At 38.6% G+C, this 17,022-nt stretch overlaps 1 protein-coding gene across 1 annotated transcript in view; it reads right to left on the bottom strand.

Moving 5' to 3' along the window:
• Positions 1-391: 391 nt before the first annotated feature.
• Positions 392-17,022, bottom strand: part of LOC127449952 (cAMP-specific 3',5'-cyclic phosphodiesterase 4C-like) — a 76,651-nt gene continuing 60,020 nt past the window's right edge. Inside the window, exons 7-15 of the mRNA XM_051713604.1 lie at positions 13,090-13,183; positions 12,741-12,904; positions 10,952-11,050; positions 10,325-10,489; positions 10,088-10,187; positions 7,050-7,204; positions 6,802-6,924; positions 5,254-5,436; positions 392-5,165 (exon numbers count right to left, since the gene is read on the bottom strand). Of these exons, the coding sequence (XP_051569564.1) occupies positions 4,668-5,165; positions 5,254-5,436; positions 6,802-6,924; positions 7,050-7,204; positions 10,088-10,187; positions 10,325-10,489; positions 10,952-11,050; positions 12,741-12,904; positions 13,090-13,183 (1,581 nt within the window). The 3' untranslated portion in view covers positions 392-4,667. The remainder of the gene's footprint in view (positions 5,166-5,253; positions 5,437-6,801; positions 6,925-7,049; positions 7,205-10,087; positions 10,188-10,324; positions 10,490-10,951; positions 11,051-12,740; positions 12,905-13,089; positions 13,184-17,022) is intronic.

The following is a 17,022-nucleotide window of genomic DNA, read 5'->3' on the forward strand; positions in this document are numbered from 1 at the left end:
GGGTTCTGAGTCTGTAAATTAATAAACGACTAAAGATGTGAAATGAATCTGAATAAAACTTAATAAAACTCCTAATTAAAACAATACTAAGCAATAAATCAACTGAATTTCAATATAACTAAAGACATTTATGTTTGTCTCTATATAAAGCTAGTCTGTAGGTGTCAGTAAAGTGTCACAGTTTGGGCAAAACAGCCCATACAGTACATCATAACTACAGTTTTCACTGAATAGTACTATTGCATTCTTGAAGGTGGAGGTTGTGGCATATTTTAAAATTATGTGTACAGTGAAAAGGTGTGTAATGAACCACACAAACTGGCTTTATGACATGCAAAACTGTTATAGTAACATACAGCTGCACATGGGAAAAATAAATGGGAAATTCTGATATTATTATTGCATTTATTAGAAAAATCATTCTTTATTTGTATTTCCGACACACTTTACAGTACTGAACAGTGAAAGAAAAAAAATATACTGGTATATATATTTGTTTTTTATATATAGCTGTTTGCTTATTAAATGCATTATATTCACAAAATGACAACTCAGTTCTCTCAGAGGAAAACCTTTCATAAAAATAATATAATATAAAATAACTTGGACACATTATACACATACAGCAATATAATGTACAAATATTACAATCATTTTCCTGTGTTTTCTTTTTCATTTATATTACCACAACTTGTGAACAAGTAACATATTATTTAAAGCCCAGAGAATAATTTCATTGGAGAGTCTCATGAGGCATGACAAATTACAAAGAAAAACTGTTCTCTGATTAAGCCACATCATCTTTCTGACTGTCACTTGGTTATTAACCTCACAGAAGTATTTCAAAACCCTGTGAAAAGCCATTACCATGTGGATTATTGATACAGAGGAGCTGATGTTGCTCAGTGCTTAAGCAGAAAATGGCATTTAGGACCAAAATGAAGAATTTTGGACCAAGCCATTCACCCTGTGTCACGCAATCCAACTACTTTCAATACACAATTCAATAAGTATCATTCCCCCTGATATCGGCCATCTCACAACCTACGGAAAATAAAGTGCTGGTAAAATTTTTTTTTTAGAAATAACCAATTAATAGTCTATTTTCCAATACAATTCAAATATACACATATAAATGTGATGGGAGATTTTCTGAAATCCCCCCAAAGAGTGACAGGGAGATAGAGAAAGAAATGGGAAAGTGGAGGGTGCTTATGAAATTCCAGAATTCAACTATAGTTCATTACAAGTAAAAATGATTAATTGTGACAATGATTGATTCTGAGAGATTTCAAATTTACAATTCAACATTACAGTATATACAAAACAAGCAGTGATTAGCCTACTATTTATATTAGATAGTAGTTTTTTTTATTTCCAAACCATCAAACCAGAATGATACAAAAATAAAAACTGTACACAAACTGTTTAAAGAAAACACTTGTTTTTCCTTTTGATATCCAAAAAGAATGGCAGCAAGGAATTAATTAGAATAATTTCTTAATAAGAAACGATTGCTACAGTGTCGTGTTAAAATGGCAAATATTATTTGTTAGCTTAGCGCTCACATCATTAACGAAAAGCCACACAACGAAGCATTTAAGGTAAGACAGGCAAATGTAAATGGGAATGTCGTCAGTTCACACAAGTCGATCGTGAAACCTTGGGATTTCCTTTTGTTGTCCACTAAGTAAAACTTAGATGTCATACCATGATATCCTTTAATCCTGTCGCAGACAAGGACAGTGATTACATATGTACTGGTATGACCTCATGTTTCTGCTCTGACAGGCACAGACTTAAGCTAAGCTACTGACCAGCAGAAACTAGCTTGTCATCATGTTTCAAGAGGGATTCTTGTAAATGCTGCCACACAATATACAGTAGCAACAATTGGTTCATTCAACTGAACTAAAATCAAACTGAAATTCTGAGATTTGAGAGAGAAGCAATATTGCAATTCTAACATCAACCTGAGAACTCATTCTCTCATTTTTATACTTTCTCTCCCTCTCATTACATGTGTGATGTGTGCAAAAAAAAAAAAAAAACAACTAGACAAAGATGACAGACATTAAATACATTAGAGCAAAAGTTTCATTTAACGGTATGACCTGCTTGCTCGCTCTTAAGACTGTTGTACTAAATCGTATAGCTTTGCCATGCAGAAAATACTACTTTACACCTCCAGCTATGTCTGGGCAGATGATGCTATATGGTGTATTCACAGACAATTAGCAAGGCATATAGACATGAAACAAATACTCTGGAATATAATGCCAACATCTTATTATTCCACAATGTGACAGGTAGAAACCCTGCAGTTGACATTAAGGCAAAAAAGCATCAAACTCAATATGACTGCATGTAACTCCCTCTGACAACCAACCTCTTCTTCTCTTAGGGGCAGTTCACATCGAACAGTTTTTGCATCTGTCTGTGCTGTTTTCCAGTTGTTTTTCTATGTAGACATGCAATAGATGGACGCCTTTTACCATTGCACTGCGTCTCACTCTTTATCATCATCTCGTGCAGGAGCGCTGTTATTGTGATGCCATGTCAAGTGAAAGGAACATTCCGGGTTCAATAAAAGTTAAGCTGAATCGACATCATTTGTGGCAAAATGTTGATTTGACTCGACCCTCCTTTTCTTTAAAAAAAGTCAATCTGGGTTACAGTGAGGCACTTACAATAGTAGTGAATGGGGCCAATCTGTAAACGTTAGAATATTCACTGTTTCAAAAGTGTAGCAACATGACGTAAACTATATGCATGCTAGCATGACTGTAGAGTGATAAAATCGCTTACTAATCTTTTCTATCTAGAGAGAATTTTACAACTTTGTTGCCATGACGACATATCACCATAACCCCTAAAATGTTTTTTTAAACCATTTTAAACAACTTTACAGCTCAAATTATACTCATGTTTTTACAGAATTCATGTGAGTGCTTTTATATAACTATAAGCTTCACATTTTTGCCTTTAATTCCTCCAAAAATTGGCCCCATTCACTTCCATTGTAAGTGTCTCACTCATATTTGCTATTTTGAAAGAAAAGGAGGGACGAGCTGAAATAATTTTTGTGGTAATCAAAATTATGCCACAAATGCTGTTGATTGAACTTAACTTGCATTGAACCCAGAATATTCCTTTAAAAAAACATACAATTTTTAAAATGCATCATTAGACACCTGCTTGCACTGTGTCTTGCATTTTATTTTTTTTTCGCAAGAACACGTTTTGTCTGAACAGCCCCTTAGATATGCTTTGTCTTAGGCTCCACCTACAGTATAGCCCCCTGATCAAAGCTTCACCAACTGACCAGTTAGGCACTCATTACTTTAGCAAAACATAATGAAGTGTTTTAGTGGTGTAGACAGAGAATGTATTACCAGTGTGAGTGGGTGAAGGTGAGAGAATCTGTGTGAATGCGTGGTGCTTTTACAAATTTGGCAGGAATGGATATAACAAAAGAAAAACAAAAGAAGGCAAAACATATGTTTCAAAGCATTCCATAGCTTATCCTCAAAAAGTGACGATCATCATTAATTATTCACACGGAAAATGAGGGCAGTCCATGAGCATTGACAGTGATAAATCCTAATCTAGACCCTAACTGCTCAGCCAGCTTGAAAGCAACCGAGGAAGACTTACAGATAAGAGAAGGAATTATCACAAAGACAATGCAAAAGACACTCCATGTCCACACAAAGCATAGTAGATGGAGATAAGATTGCTTAAAAAGAGACAATCAAAAATGAAGACAAAAGCAGACACTCCTGTCCCAAGATGCATTGCTTCACAACAGCTCCAGAGTTGAAGCTGGTGGTACAGAAAGGCACACAGCCATCTCGCCCTGGTAGCACTCCTGGGTAAAGGGAAAAAGGGGGTGGGACCCACAAACAAATCATGCCATCAGTGTTTCCTCCTTTGCTCAGACATCCTCATTCCTCCATAGTCTTCTGGACAGCAGGCTAATCTTATATTTCTCTCTGCAGTTATTACTGTGTTCTCTTTATGACAGAAATTGAAAAAAGTATCTCAGATTTCACTAATCACGTGATTTCTGAGGATTTTAGTCCCTGTTTGAATTCTTTAAAAACTGATTATTGATGCTGATACTCCATTTTTTGAGATGGCTTTTTCCAAAGAGAGTCCTTTCAGATCCAAGCCCCCTGAACACATACACAGACACACAACCATGTGTTTGCATGAAGTGTGTGGTATCATTATTTTAGGTTAAAATGTATGTGTGACTGCAAATGTGTGTATACACATTGACTGATGTGTGTGTGTGTGTGTGTGTGTGTGTGTGTGTGTGTGTGTGTGTGTGTGTATGTGTGTGGAAAATCCAGAGTGCTAGACTGACTTAATGGCCCATTACAAACCCCACCATAATTCAATTTCTCCATAAAATCTCACCCTCTCGGCTGGGATAACTCCAGCACAAATGTGAAATCTACAGTTGCTGTGTTAAATACTTCTCTGATATCAATATTATTTTGTTCCCTTTTTGAAAAATAAAATAAAATGTCTTATTGAATTGGTTATCTATCTGAAACAGAAGAGTCCTATGTGAATGGTAGAGAGTAGGGAAAGTGTTTTTGAAGTATATCCCCTACTTAGCCCTCTGGGCCAGACAGTTGTTCCTTGAGTCTCAAATATTACGTGTCATCAGTAGGAGAGGACGACTTCTCCTCCTCGTCCACCTCCTCCACAGGACTCTCATCTGACTGTCTCTCGTCCTCCTCCTCGACCACTGACTGAACCTGCAGTCGTCTCCGTCCTGACCTCTCTACCACTACCTCTGTCCCTTCCTCCTCGTCCTCCATTTTTTCTTCCTCCTCAACTTCCTCTGCCTCCTCCTCCTCTTTCTTTTCCTCTAGTTCCTCTTGACCATTGTTTCCTATGTGGTTGTGACTAGGAGAGTTGTCTTCCTGTCCCGTTTCTCCCTCCAGGGTGAGCTCAAACTGGAACTTGTTCATACAGGATTCAAGCTCGTTATCTGGGCCGTCAGGTGGTGGCGAAGGGCTCTGGGGAATGGTGCTTTGGTACCAGTCTCGGTTGTCCTCGAGGGTGTCCAAAATTTCCTGAGCATCAGGGTGGACCAGGTCCCCCCAGGTTTCCCACAGGGGATGCACAATATAATCGATAAAGCCCACCTGATTCAGGAAATCCAACATATACAGAGACAGTTTAAGAGCTGCTGGAGAAGACATGAATTGATATTTCTTTTGTGCGTATGTGTACCTGACTCTTTTCCACGGATGCAGTGTGTTTGTCACACATGGGGCTGATTTCCATCCCACGCTCTCGTTCTTTATCACCCTGCCGGAAGAACTCCTCCATAATGCGCTCAGTCCACTGCCTGTACACTGCCAGGGGCTTGGTTGGGTTACTAAGGTCAGCACAGTGCACCATGTTCCTTAGAACCTACACACACACACACACACACACACACACACACACACACTTATGACTAAGTAAATTATTTTTTTTATAGTCTTCACCTACAGACCAATGTTGTTTCTAACATTATAGTTTTGTTGCATAATAGTGATTGCACCAACTAGACTTTCAACTCACTGACTTTCAGAACTATTGACAGAAGCAGTTTTAACTACTGTAGATTCAATGGACCCAGCTTTTTTTATTCCATTTTTAGTTCCTCCTTGTCGGAGGCTTCCGTAAATATTTAGTTTATACGTAGTGTTACGTCCTACCTAAATTTAATGGCGCAACGCTCACATATTTATCAGTGCATAAATTGTGACTTAGTGCCCATTTACACCACCACAGGGCTAAGTCGAAACTAACATATAGCTGGTGTAACCGGCCCCTGTTCCTTATAAGCCCACATGAAATCAAAGTTATATTTCTGGATTATAATTACATACAGAGCATTAAATCTTGTTTGAGCTCAAGAAGCTTCTTAAATTTTTTTCATTTAATGTGGTTATCAGCAGTTTTTATTCATTTATTTTCTTTTACAGCATCTATCTTTGTGAGCATCACTCAGGCAGTGTCCTGCACTAGCTCCAGATACTCATGAAATCCATCTTTTCAAATACAAAGTATTGCTGTTAAACACAAAGAAAATAAATAATATCAAGTATAATTTGATAAATGTATCTCTTAATTTTACAGTTGTTATCATTCCTCACCTGGTTTGTTCATCTGACTCCAGAAAAATTGCTTTTTTTGAGGTCATCAAAAACAATGAAGCTTTGGAGCAACTTCCAAAATGGCCATCGAACAGTGGTAGCACATGTTCCCAAATAACTCAAGCCGAAACATTTGATTGGCTCCAAATAAAAAATAACAACAATTACCAACAAGATACCAACAATTGTGTGCATTTCCTCTGCAACCACATTTTTATATTTCAAAATAAACCAGTAAGTGGGCTTATATGGTACAGTAGCAGTGGCAGTGGAGACTGTGTCCGGTTAGATCTAACATGGTGTTATAAGATGATTTAGATCATATTTGACCTTACATCTGTCACAGCTGCACTTTGGAAATTAAATATAGCCAAATCATTACATTTGAATGAAGTGCCCATTGAAAGCAGTTCTTTAGGGTGCCAATAAAACCCAAGTGTTTGATTGTAAAAAGTAACTTCATTTATAAGTGAACTGTGCTGCAGACATCAGAAAAGGAATAAACCACCCTGAAACTAATGAAATGTTGCCCAGAGGCTGACAGAAACCGAAAGCAAGAGGGACATGACTGTTTGCACAGTTTATGACAATGCAAGACTTATGAATCTGGCAATGGAGATATGCATGCTTTTACCTGTATCCGGTCATTATAATGGTCCAACATCAACACTCCTGAGCTGGTCACTTTCTTGGTCTCCACCATTGTCTTTAGATCTGCCAGCAAGCTCATATGCTTTGACATGTCTGTCGCCAGAACCTGAGAAGACAAGCAGGACCATGCACACAGGAGGTTGAAAAATGTAGCCCTTCAACAAATTGCATAAATAAATACAACAAATTGAGGTTCAGTGTAATGAGAGGATTGTGTGTCCAGCCTCCCACCATGTCGATGACCAGTTTGCGCAGACTCTGCCGTTGTCTTTTGGTAAGGTTCTGAAAGATGTCACAGTTCTCCTCATGCAGAAGCTTGAAACCTACAGCCAGGTGGTGGTTTTCCAATACAGACTCATCATTGTACATTAATGCCAGTTCAGAGTCTGTGAAACAGAGCAGACAATGCTATCAGAGGATTCTGTGATGCTCTGAACCAGTTCTCAGATGCACTTACCAAGGGCATTTTTATATAGTACATATAGTATATTTGTCTTACATACAGGACAAGGTGCAAATTTACCAACATTCTTATTTCAGTCCTTGGTTTATTCTTAAACCAAGGACTGAAATAATCCCTAACCCTAATGATTAATTCCTAAGTATTTAATTATGCAGTTAAATGTGCTGTATAATACTTTTATGAAATGGCACACAGAAAATGTCCCTATCACCTGACAGATATCAATGGAATAGATGTCTTGAAATTATTTGTTTAGCCAATCAAAAGACTTTCTGCCTGTCAATCATTTTGGACAAGGAAGCCTATATATTGGGTGCAGGAAGCTGAGAGTATAGTAGTTGAAGCAAAGCATTCAAGAAAAACGACAAGCTCAGCTTCATAAGCAACTGTCATTTTGTCAGTTGTTAATTTGTTGTTTGAGAATGCTATTATGCTGCTGTTGCTTTTGACAACTTTGACAACATTGAGATGACTCATTGCTGCTTTCTTGCTCCATCTCTGATTACAACAGTAAAACAGCATTTTTGGAGGGTGTAGCTTTGGAAAGATGGGGTGTGTTTAATTCAGTGTCCGAAGTCTGGCTTAAGTTCCAGAAGAGTATTAGAAAACCTTTAGACTCCGTTTACACCTGGTGTTATGATGCGTTTCAGGTGATTCGATCACATTTGGTCAGGCGAGACACATTGCTGTTTACACCTTGTCACTCAAAGGTGTCTCCTGTGACCACTTGTGTTCAGATTAAGATGGGAGAGTCTGATTTCATGACGACATACATCAATCACGATGTCAGTGTGTTACTGCATGATAACAAACCCACTGTTTCTCCCAGATGCAGTTGAAATTTAATTAAAGCACAAATGCAACATTTCGAGTTGAATTATCCATTATTTTAATAAATTACCTGTATTAGCTGAGCTTCAGATGTGTGTGCTTGTTATCTGCATCTCTGCATGTTGATATCAGACACACTGAAGAACTTCCTTGAAGTTCTCGTGCTGGCACTGTATACTGTATGTATTTGCTTATAACATTTTTCCAATTGGACATTTTTTTTTAAAGCGGCTTGTAACCGGCAAAGTTTTAAACTCTTGTTTAAGCACAGCAGTTGATTGACAGGTTAGTGGTGGTGCTTTTTGGTGCTTTGCTGCTGTTCGGGATGCTATCTGGGAAGCATTCAGCATTTGAAGATTAGCGTTTACACCTCAAATGCTTTGTGGTCACATGCATTTTTGAGTACCTTTGTATGTGTTTTTTTGTGATCTGATCACAAAAGCTTTTAGACCCGGTTTACATCTGAATTTAGCACTGACCTAAATTTAGATCACCCGCATCTTAATACCATGCGGAAACGGGCTCTTAGTTCAGCTCGAACTGTTTAACAAAGGCCCCATTTACACCTTACATTTTCAGTGATTGGATAGTACTTAAACACATTAAATGATAGTTGTACAGTAAATGCACCCAAGACACATTTTGATTAGATCATGATCGGATCACTGAAAACACATTCGGAGGTGGTCAGGGACTGATTCTGACCACACTGACTGTCAAAGTGATGGAAAGCATCTATCATTGTTTTTATAATTTGCTACCAGTGTTACCACAGCCTCTGATGTATTATGTAAGTGTTTTTTTTTTTTTTTTTTTTTACAACAAGGTGTAAATGCAACCCAGGTAATGAATATTCATGCTATCTGGATATGAAATGTATGTTAATGGAATGTGTAAGTGGGGCAGACCCCATTCAAACTTTGTTTTGTAGATAATTTCAGCCCTAAGTGTGCTGTCTATTTTTGGTATTTATAAACCTTTTTTTTTTTTAAATTAAGAAAATGTAAATTACATTTTGAAAATGACCCACTGACTTACATTGAAAGAATGTTTTTTAACAAATGCAGTGGCTATCCATAAGGAGTACCGGGACTTTTCCCTGTGGACTTGTCAACTTGTGGTTCTGGCAGTTGTTAATAAACAAATTCTTCAAAGAGGGAAAAAAGTTATGATATCATCAAATATTTATTTCAAGAGTCTCTCCAACACTTTCACAACCTATATTACTTGTCCATTCTAATTCCGCCAACACTGTTCGCTTCAGATCAACGAGAGAGAGAGAAAGAGAGAGAGAGAGTGAGTGAGAGAGAGAGAGAGAGAGAGAGAGAGAAAGAGAGAGAAAGAGAGAGAGAGAGAGACAGATGTGGCTTGTTCACATGAGAAAAAAAAACATCAAAGAATAGGGCCATAAAAATATGACCTTCATGATAAATAGAATATGAATGTGGTCCAGGGGTACTTTGAGTAATGCCCCCCACTTAGAGAAAATTAAACCATCTGATGCCATTTTGCACAAAAGTGATAAGAAGCATGTTAGAGAGATTGAAACAACATCAAAGATCTTGTATTATAATGTGCATGATGCTATAGAGGGAGTTCAACAACGGTGGGCTGTGATGGGCCGGTATAGATCCCAGGCTGATTTTTAGCCTCAGATCATCCATTAACACATGAGTGTTTACTCTACAAGCCCAATGTGGTCACATGCATTTTCAACCATCTCCCAATGTGGTTGAAGTGAACAAATCTCAAAAAGGTTTGGACCCTGTGAACACTTGTCTTTACCGTCATCCCATTTTAAAAGAATCACCTGAAACACATCTTAAAAACAGCTATAAACGGGGCTACAGAAACAAAGCGTAAAACCTAAAAAGTTAGTACCTAAAAGTGCCTAAAAGTTTTACATTACTCTTTTGCCCAAACAATGCTATTTTCTTCAGCATATTCAAATCTAGTTGTTACAGTGTGGACTCACTGGTATTGATGAGGAACTGGTTGGAAACTCCAGGGTGGTCTACATCATGAATGGCAGCAGCGAACAATGCAGCCAGGATTTCAAGATCAGTGAAAACCGCCTGGTGGGAAGATGCAGTGGTATGATAAAATGGTCATTATTTAAAAAGATTGATTTAGCATTTGAACTTAGATTATGAAAAAATTATTTGAAATTGTTTTAATGTTCATTGGATATCTCCTGTTGGCATGTACTCACGTCCAGTGCTGGTGTGGAGAGCAGCACATGTGTTGACTGTGTGACATCAGCAGCATGCAGGCTGTTGTGATAGGCCACGTTGGCATGGTAGTGGTCTTCCAGTGTCATCACATAGGTGATAAACGTGTCCACTGGAATCCGAAATGTTTTCAATAGATCTCTTTCCTTTAACACATTACAGATAGAGGACATGAAGTATATAGAACACAGAGAATGTTTAAGGAAATAAAGTGAAACGTTTTTATGCTTTGAAAACATAAACATTAGTTTTTTTGTGATTAACTGAATTTGGTTGTTGTGAATTCTGTGGATATAATGTGCCACTAAAGAAACATTATTTAGCTGGGCAACAGATTTTTTGTAAAATTTCAAGAATTACTTGTGATTGTTTTAAAAGCATCAAATAAATATGCCATCAATTCCCAATAAAAGTGTGTGTATAGTTTTCAATGAATGATATTTTAGCTTATAATTTCCCAAATGGGCCAGCAGAAACAATCTTTATTGTTGAACCCTGAACTAGCATACAAGACAAATGAAACCTCACAGAAATCTTAGTAATGTCCCCTGTTTGCATTTGTCATATTTTAAAAGCAACATTTATAGCAAAAGCCAGGGACCACATACCTGAAAGGTAGCAAACATGATGCAACTTAGAGGTCTGTTATTGGAGTACTCAGCCACACGGAAGATATTAAGGCCCCACTTGTCTAAGTCATCCAGCTCCTGTAAAAATACAGTAAATTCAGTCATAAGAAATCCACCGGACAATTAGTAGTGATGTTATTTTTTTGGGTGTGGGGAAGGTTTGGAGTTCGAGTAAATTCGCTTTCACACATATAATGTTCTGGGTTCAATACAAGTTCATCTCAATCGACAGCATTTGTGGATGTGACGAGGAGGACGTGGCTGGGCCGTTAGGATGCACGCCCGGCGCTGAGTTGCCCAATCAGCGTGAGAGAGATAAAGGAGGGGATGCCAGAGAGAGAGAGAGGAAGAGAGAGACACACACGGCCACTATGTGAGTGCATGTGTGTGTTTTATGTTATGCTTAAGTTCCTTTGTACCATTAAAGTTTACATTGACTGCTCAGCCAGTTCCCGCCTCTTCCTTGCCCACCTTTGAACTGCGTTACATTTGTACCGAAACCTGGGAAAGGAGGAGAGCACGCTGTCCAGGAGAACTCGCCGCTGCCGTCCACTAGGAGGCGGAGGAGCCGCCGCTGCCGTCCGCCAGGAGGCGGAGGAGCCCCTGTCGTCTGCCAGGAGACGGAGGAGCCGATGCTGTCTGCCAGGGGACGGAGCAGTCGCCGCCGTCTGCCAGGGGACGGAGGAGCTGCTGCTGGCCGCCAGGGGGAGGAGGAGCAGCTGAGGACCGGGCCGATGAAGAGTGTTTTCTTTTCTTCTCTCTCTCTCTTTATCTCTCTCTCGCTCTCTCCTCTCTCTCTCTCTCTGTCTCTCCAACTCACTCTTTCTCTCTCCCCTCTCCCTCCCCTCATCTCTCTCAGATTCTCAGGAGGCTATACTTTTGAAACAGTGAGTATTTTAACATTTACTGATTGGCCCCCATTCACTTCACTTGTAAGTGCCTCACTGTAACCCAGATTTTAGCTTTTGTTTTAAGAAATGTTAATATTTTTATTTATTTATTTATTTTTTGTGGTAATCAATATTATGCCACACATGCTGTCGATTGAGTTTAACTTGTATTAACTTGTGTGAACAGGACCCATTGGGAAATATCGGTAAATCAGCTCTGGCAATTTCCCGTGATGAGAAGTTGTAATATTTACGGCAAAGTTTAGTTTTGATGCTATGTGTGAACAAAGCCGTAAGATTGACGGTTTGAGCATGTATGAGGTCAGGATGTGTTAACGTAAGAAGTCTGCTTGGGCCAACGACAAAGTTCTGACGAAAATGATGCAATTACTTTTCGCAACTACGCGCCATTTAACGCATAAACATTACCATGCTTTTTAGTCACAGGTAGCATCTGCCTTTGGATGGTAGCAATAAGTACCTTACAGTTTCATTTGAAGTTGTTGAATACGATGTCATTGGGTCATGAGCAACTGCATAAATGTAAACATTCTCCAGAAAATGACAAGATCAACAACATTACGGACCATGTATGTTCAGACTCAAAGAAGTCATACTGCACCATGTTTTTAAACCAAAAGCCTACATTTCTGGCACAGCTGTTTAAAGGTTATACTGTATCTCTGCAAATCCCAGAGTTTAACGGCATTTTTAGTGCTGATATGTGAATGCTAGCAAAATGGATAAAAGACGGAAAGCCATTGCCTATGTGAATAGCAGATTTTTTTTTTTTTTTTTTACAAGAAAAGGCACACCAGCGATTTTACTGCCATTGAACGGGTTTGATTTGTGAAAGTGGCTTATAAGTGTGGCCGTACCCTTGCCAGTGCGTCCTCCTGCTCGGTTTTGACCCCGAAGCGGGGCAGGGCTGCACTAGTGAGACTTGAGCTATGAGTAAGCTTCTTGACACCGCTGATGTGAGACATCGGTTTCTCTCGCTCCCGGAGTGTAGGAGAAGGAATCTCAACCTCATTCTGCTTGTCTTTAAGACAAAAAATACATAAACCTTTAACAGATGACAGTTCATTTAAAATCAGGAAACTTCAGGAATTTTAGAGCAGTGAATGTACTCTAATGGAAACAATTGCATTGCTGAAGTTAAGGTTCTACGGTTCTGAAAATAGAAGCAAGGCTTAGACTTACAGAACAGAGCATGAACATACTTACCTAAGAAGGTGGTAGAGATGTATTCGGACACCTGATTCCCCGAGCGACTCATCTCAGACAGATGAGACAGTTCCCTGTTTAACATCCTCTTGAACTAAAGATCAGAAAGGGAAAGATGGAGGTAGATTGACAGAGAAAAGGGGGGAGTGATAAGTATTTTTGCTGATACACAGTGGATGGTAATAATGCAGCTTGTCAGTCTATGTTAAAACCAGACATACTGTAAATTAATCTATGTTGTATAGGGCTCGTCAATATACCTAAAACCTTTGTAGCCTTTGTAGCCAAGTAGATTCAGAACATTTAATGTAAGGGGTAAAATACTGTAAATATCTAGTTAAAATTAATCAGGGCACATTTTCACACAGTTTTCCACTACATGAATACAAAGAAGAATGAAATGTAGTTTTTCATTGTCATGTATATGCATCAATATATCAGTACATAGTAATAAACAGCAATATTTAACTACATTTATTTTTTTCTAAAACACTTTAATATCTTAGAGAAATGCAATGCAGAGACTTCCACAAAAAATAATGAGAGATTGAGAGATGACAAAAACAAATCTGATTTGAACTGACTAATGGTAATGAATCAAATTTATTCCATTACTCCAAACACCATTTTTGCTATTAAAGTTTAAATTAGAGATGCTATTAAATCATCTCTGTCTTAACACTCAGGAGACAAGGAAGGATTGTGAAACTAGTATAATGGCACATTCTTAATGGCCAGTCAATTAAAAAGCGCATTCAGATCATCACAGTATTCATGGACGCTTTTCCACCAACGTTTCGAATGGTTCCCATTGCGAAACCGTACTAATTTGGGCCAGTTGGTTATGGTTTCTTTTTCCACGACCTGCAAAATAATTAATTTACGTAAAAAAACAACAACAACAACAACAAAAAAACATCAGTTGGTGACGGCGTGAGAGGTGGAGTGAGTGCGCTATGGAGAATGATCACATATTCCAAATTTTCTTTTGACTACTTTTTCCCTAGTTTTAACTCTGCTAAAGCAAAGCAAAGACATGTCGCAAAAAGGAAAGCAAAGAGAAAAAGGCGAGAGCATTACCATCATATGGTAAGGGGTTGTGGATGTCACCTGACACAACACAAAGAACGGTAAAAGTTCCAGATTAGCTAAAAAGGACATTTATTGACAAAATATTATACAGTATGAGTAATAGATTGATATATTAAATGAGCTGGCTATCATAATCTACCTCCTTGATGAAAAAGCATGTACATCAAAATAATGTACCTTACTAGTTCAACCATCAACATAAAATCATGAATGATACACTAAACACACTAACTTTTATTGACTTCGCTCAAATATTATTGAATTAGACCAGCTACCTAGAAACAACTGGGTTACCTTGGCAAACTGACAATTGCGAGTCGCCAGGGGTGGATCTACCGGGGTGGCATAGGGTAGCAATTGCCACCTTAAGAAAAAGCAATGCCACCCCATCTGCCACCCCAACATAAGTATCCAAATGTATTAAATATAAATGTAAGTATAATATAGTTGATGTTGACATTGTGTAGTGGTTTATTCATTTTAAACTCTCACCGAATGCACAAATGACTACAGACCCATAGCGTGATTGATTACAGCAGCAACTAATCCCGTGATTGTTTACAGCAGCTGCAGCGGCCAATCACAACATCATCTAATCGCCTACCTACTATTGCAGCGCCTGTACAGAGTTTGGGCTCTCGCGGGTTGATGAGCTTATTTCTTCAACAACAATAAACACATGGACAAATACGTGGGAAAAAAAAGAGGTAAAAGATGAATTTCTCAGTTGTTTCCAAGTATTCACTGAATGATTATTAGATACATCGCCAGTTATGGGTTGAGACAGGTGGGACGTGTCCTCACCACTTTTTGAAATAGCTGTCGTCAGGTATGTGTATAATCTAGATGAAACATCTCCAGTTCTTGAGTTGGAGTTTCTATTTCATCTGTGTGTTTCGACTGGCGATCCGGCGCTGGAATGTGTTATTTTAAATGTTATGATATATGTTTGTTGCAGCTGTTATCTGTGTCGTTTAGTGTCAGCAGTTTTTCCGCAGCTCCTCTCTTTTCCGTTTCCTACATTGTGATGGCCTTCTCGGCCGTATTGTTTGTTCGTATTGTTTGTCTTTTCTCTTTCTCGCCCTCTCTCTTAATCGCTCTCAGGTGTGCGGTAACCAGGTGAGCTGATTGTTCATGATGCGCAGCAGTGCGCAGTGTGTTTCCTTCCTATATAATTTGAGTGTTTCATGGCTGGGTTGTGTGATTTCCGGGTTCTTGCTGCTGGAGCGGAGAGTTTGTGGTTGTCGCTGTCTAAATTTCGGAGTCCGCTGTTCTTTCATATACAGAACTGTCAATAAATGTGTCTGTGTTTCCGCTACTCTCATCTCCCTGCATCTGTTATTGCATTTTATTTTTAAAGTGTAACACCCATCCACTGATGTACAGATGCAATCTTGTTTTATTAAAATAAAAAGTTATATTTGGGTGAAATAGATTTAAATAAATTTACCACTAGATCAATCAGTCATGTTCTTAATCAAAGTGCTGATCTATGTATTTATCTACCAACTAACAAAATCCCAAGACTGATAGTGGCAGTGGAGATGAAATAACCATATTATGTGACATATTTGGGTGCTTGAATCAGTCATTAAGAATGACTGTTGATTGAAACAGGTAATTTAAAAGAATATTTTACTGTGCATAACATAATTAATATTAATGAGTTTTGCAGCACTGCCCCCCACAGTACAATTTTCTGTACAGTTTATTTTTATTTAGACCTAACTTTGTGTTAATCTTCGCTTTCAAATGACTTATTCCAGCTGTTACAAAGGTGATAGGCCTACAGGACTTTTTTTTAGCAGAATAAGATGGGATATGCATGCATTTTCTATCCATGGGTACACTTAACAAAATAAAAACATTTGGCCTGCATAAGGTGGTGACATTTAGTCCAGATTGCCGGTTCTATATGTGAAGCTTAGGAACATTTAGAATTTGTTGATGCGTTTAATAGACAAAAAAAATAATAATAATTATATATATATATATATATATATATATATATACATAAATTATGTTGCAAAATGGTTACTAGGTGGTTCCTGTGGAAATGCAGTTGTATTGTAAATTCATGGACATTTGTAATATGACAGTGACTCCAATTAATGAACTAGTACTTAATCCATAAGAACTACGCAAGGGTGCTTGCTTTGCTGTTGCCACCCCTGATAGTTTGCATGCCACCCCCTTGCCACCCCATAAAAAAATGTCTAGATCCGCCCCTGCGATTAGACATGTACCAAAGGCATTTCACCAGCACGGTTGAGTATGGAATAGCTTACCGAGCAGAGAAATCTGGGCCAAGAATGTTTTTTTTAAAAATGTTTTTATCCCCTTTTCTCCCCAGTTTTGGAATGCCCAATTCCCACTACTTAATAGGTCCTCGTGGTGGCGCGGTTACTCACCTCAATCCGGGTGACGGAGGACAAGTCTCAGTTGCCGTCAATCCGCACATTTTATCACATGGCTCACTGTACATGACACTGCGGAGACTCACAGCATGTGGAGGTTCATGCTACTCTCCGCGATCCAAGCATAACTTACCACGCGCCCCATTGAGAGCGAGAACCACTTAATCGCGACCACGAGGAGATTACCCCATGTGACTCTACCCTCCCTAGCAACCGGGCCAATCTGGTTCCTTAGGAGACCTGGCTGGACCAAGAATGGTTTGTAATCACACCGTGCTGACTTGTGCTTAAGTAGAAATGCTGCTTGAACCATTCATCACTGTGCTCAAAACTTCTCGGCCCATGGTGGAAAAGCGCTAATTGCTGTTTAATTACATATCGCCGGCAAAATCATTGTGAATACATTGTGAACCACCTAGCAACG

The sequence above is a fragment of the Myxocyprinus asiaticus genome, chromosome 13, assembly GCF_019703515.2.
Source record: "Myxocyprinus asiaticus isolate MX2 ecotype Aquarium Trade chromosome 13, UBuf_Myxa_2, whole genome shotgun sequence".
Taxonomy (NCBI): domain Eukaryota; kingdom Metazoa; phylum Chordata; class Actinopteri; order Cypriniformes; family Catostomidae; genus Myxocyprinus; species Myxocyprinus asiaticus.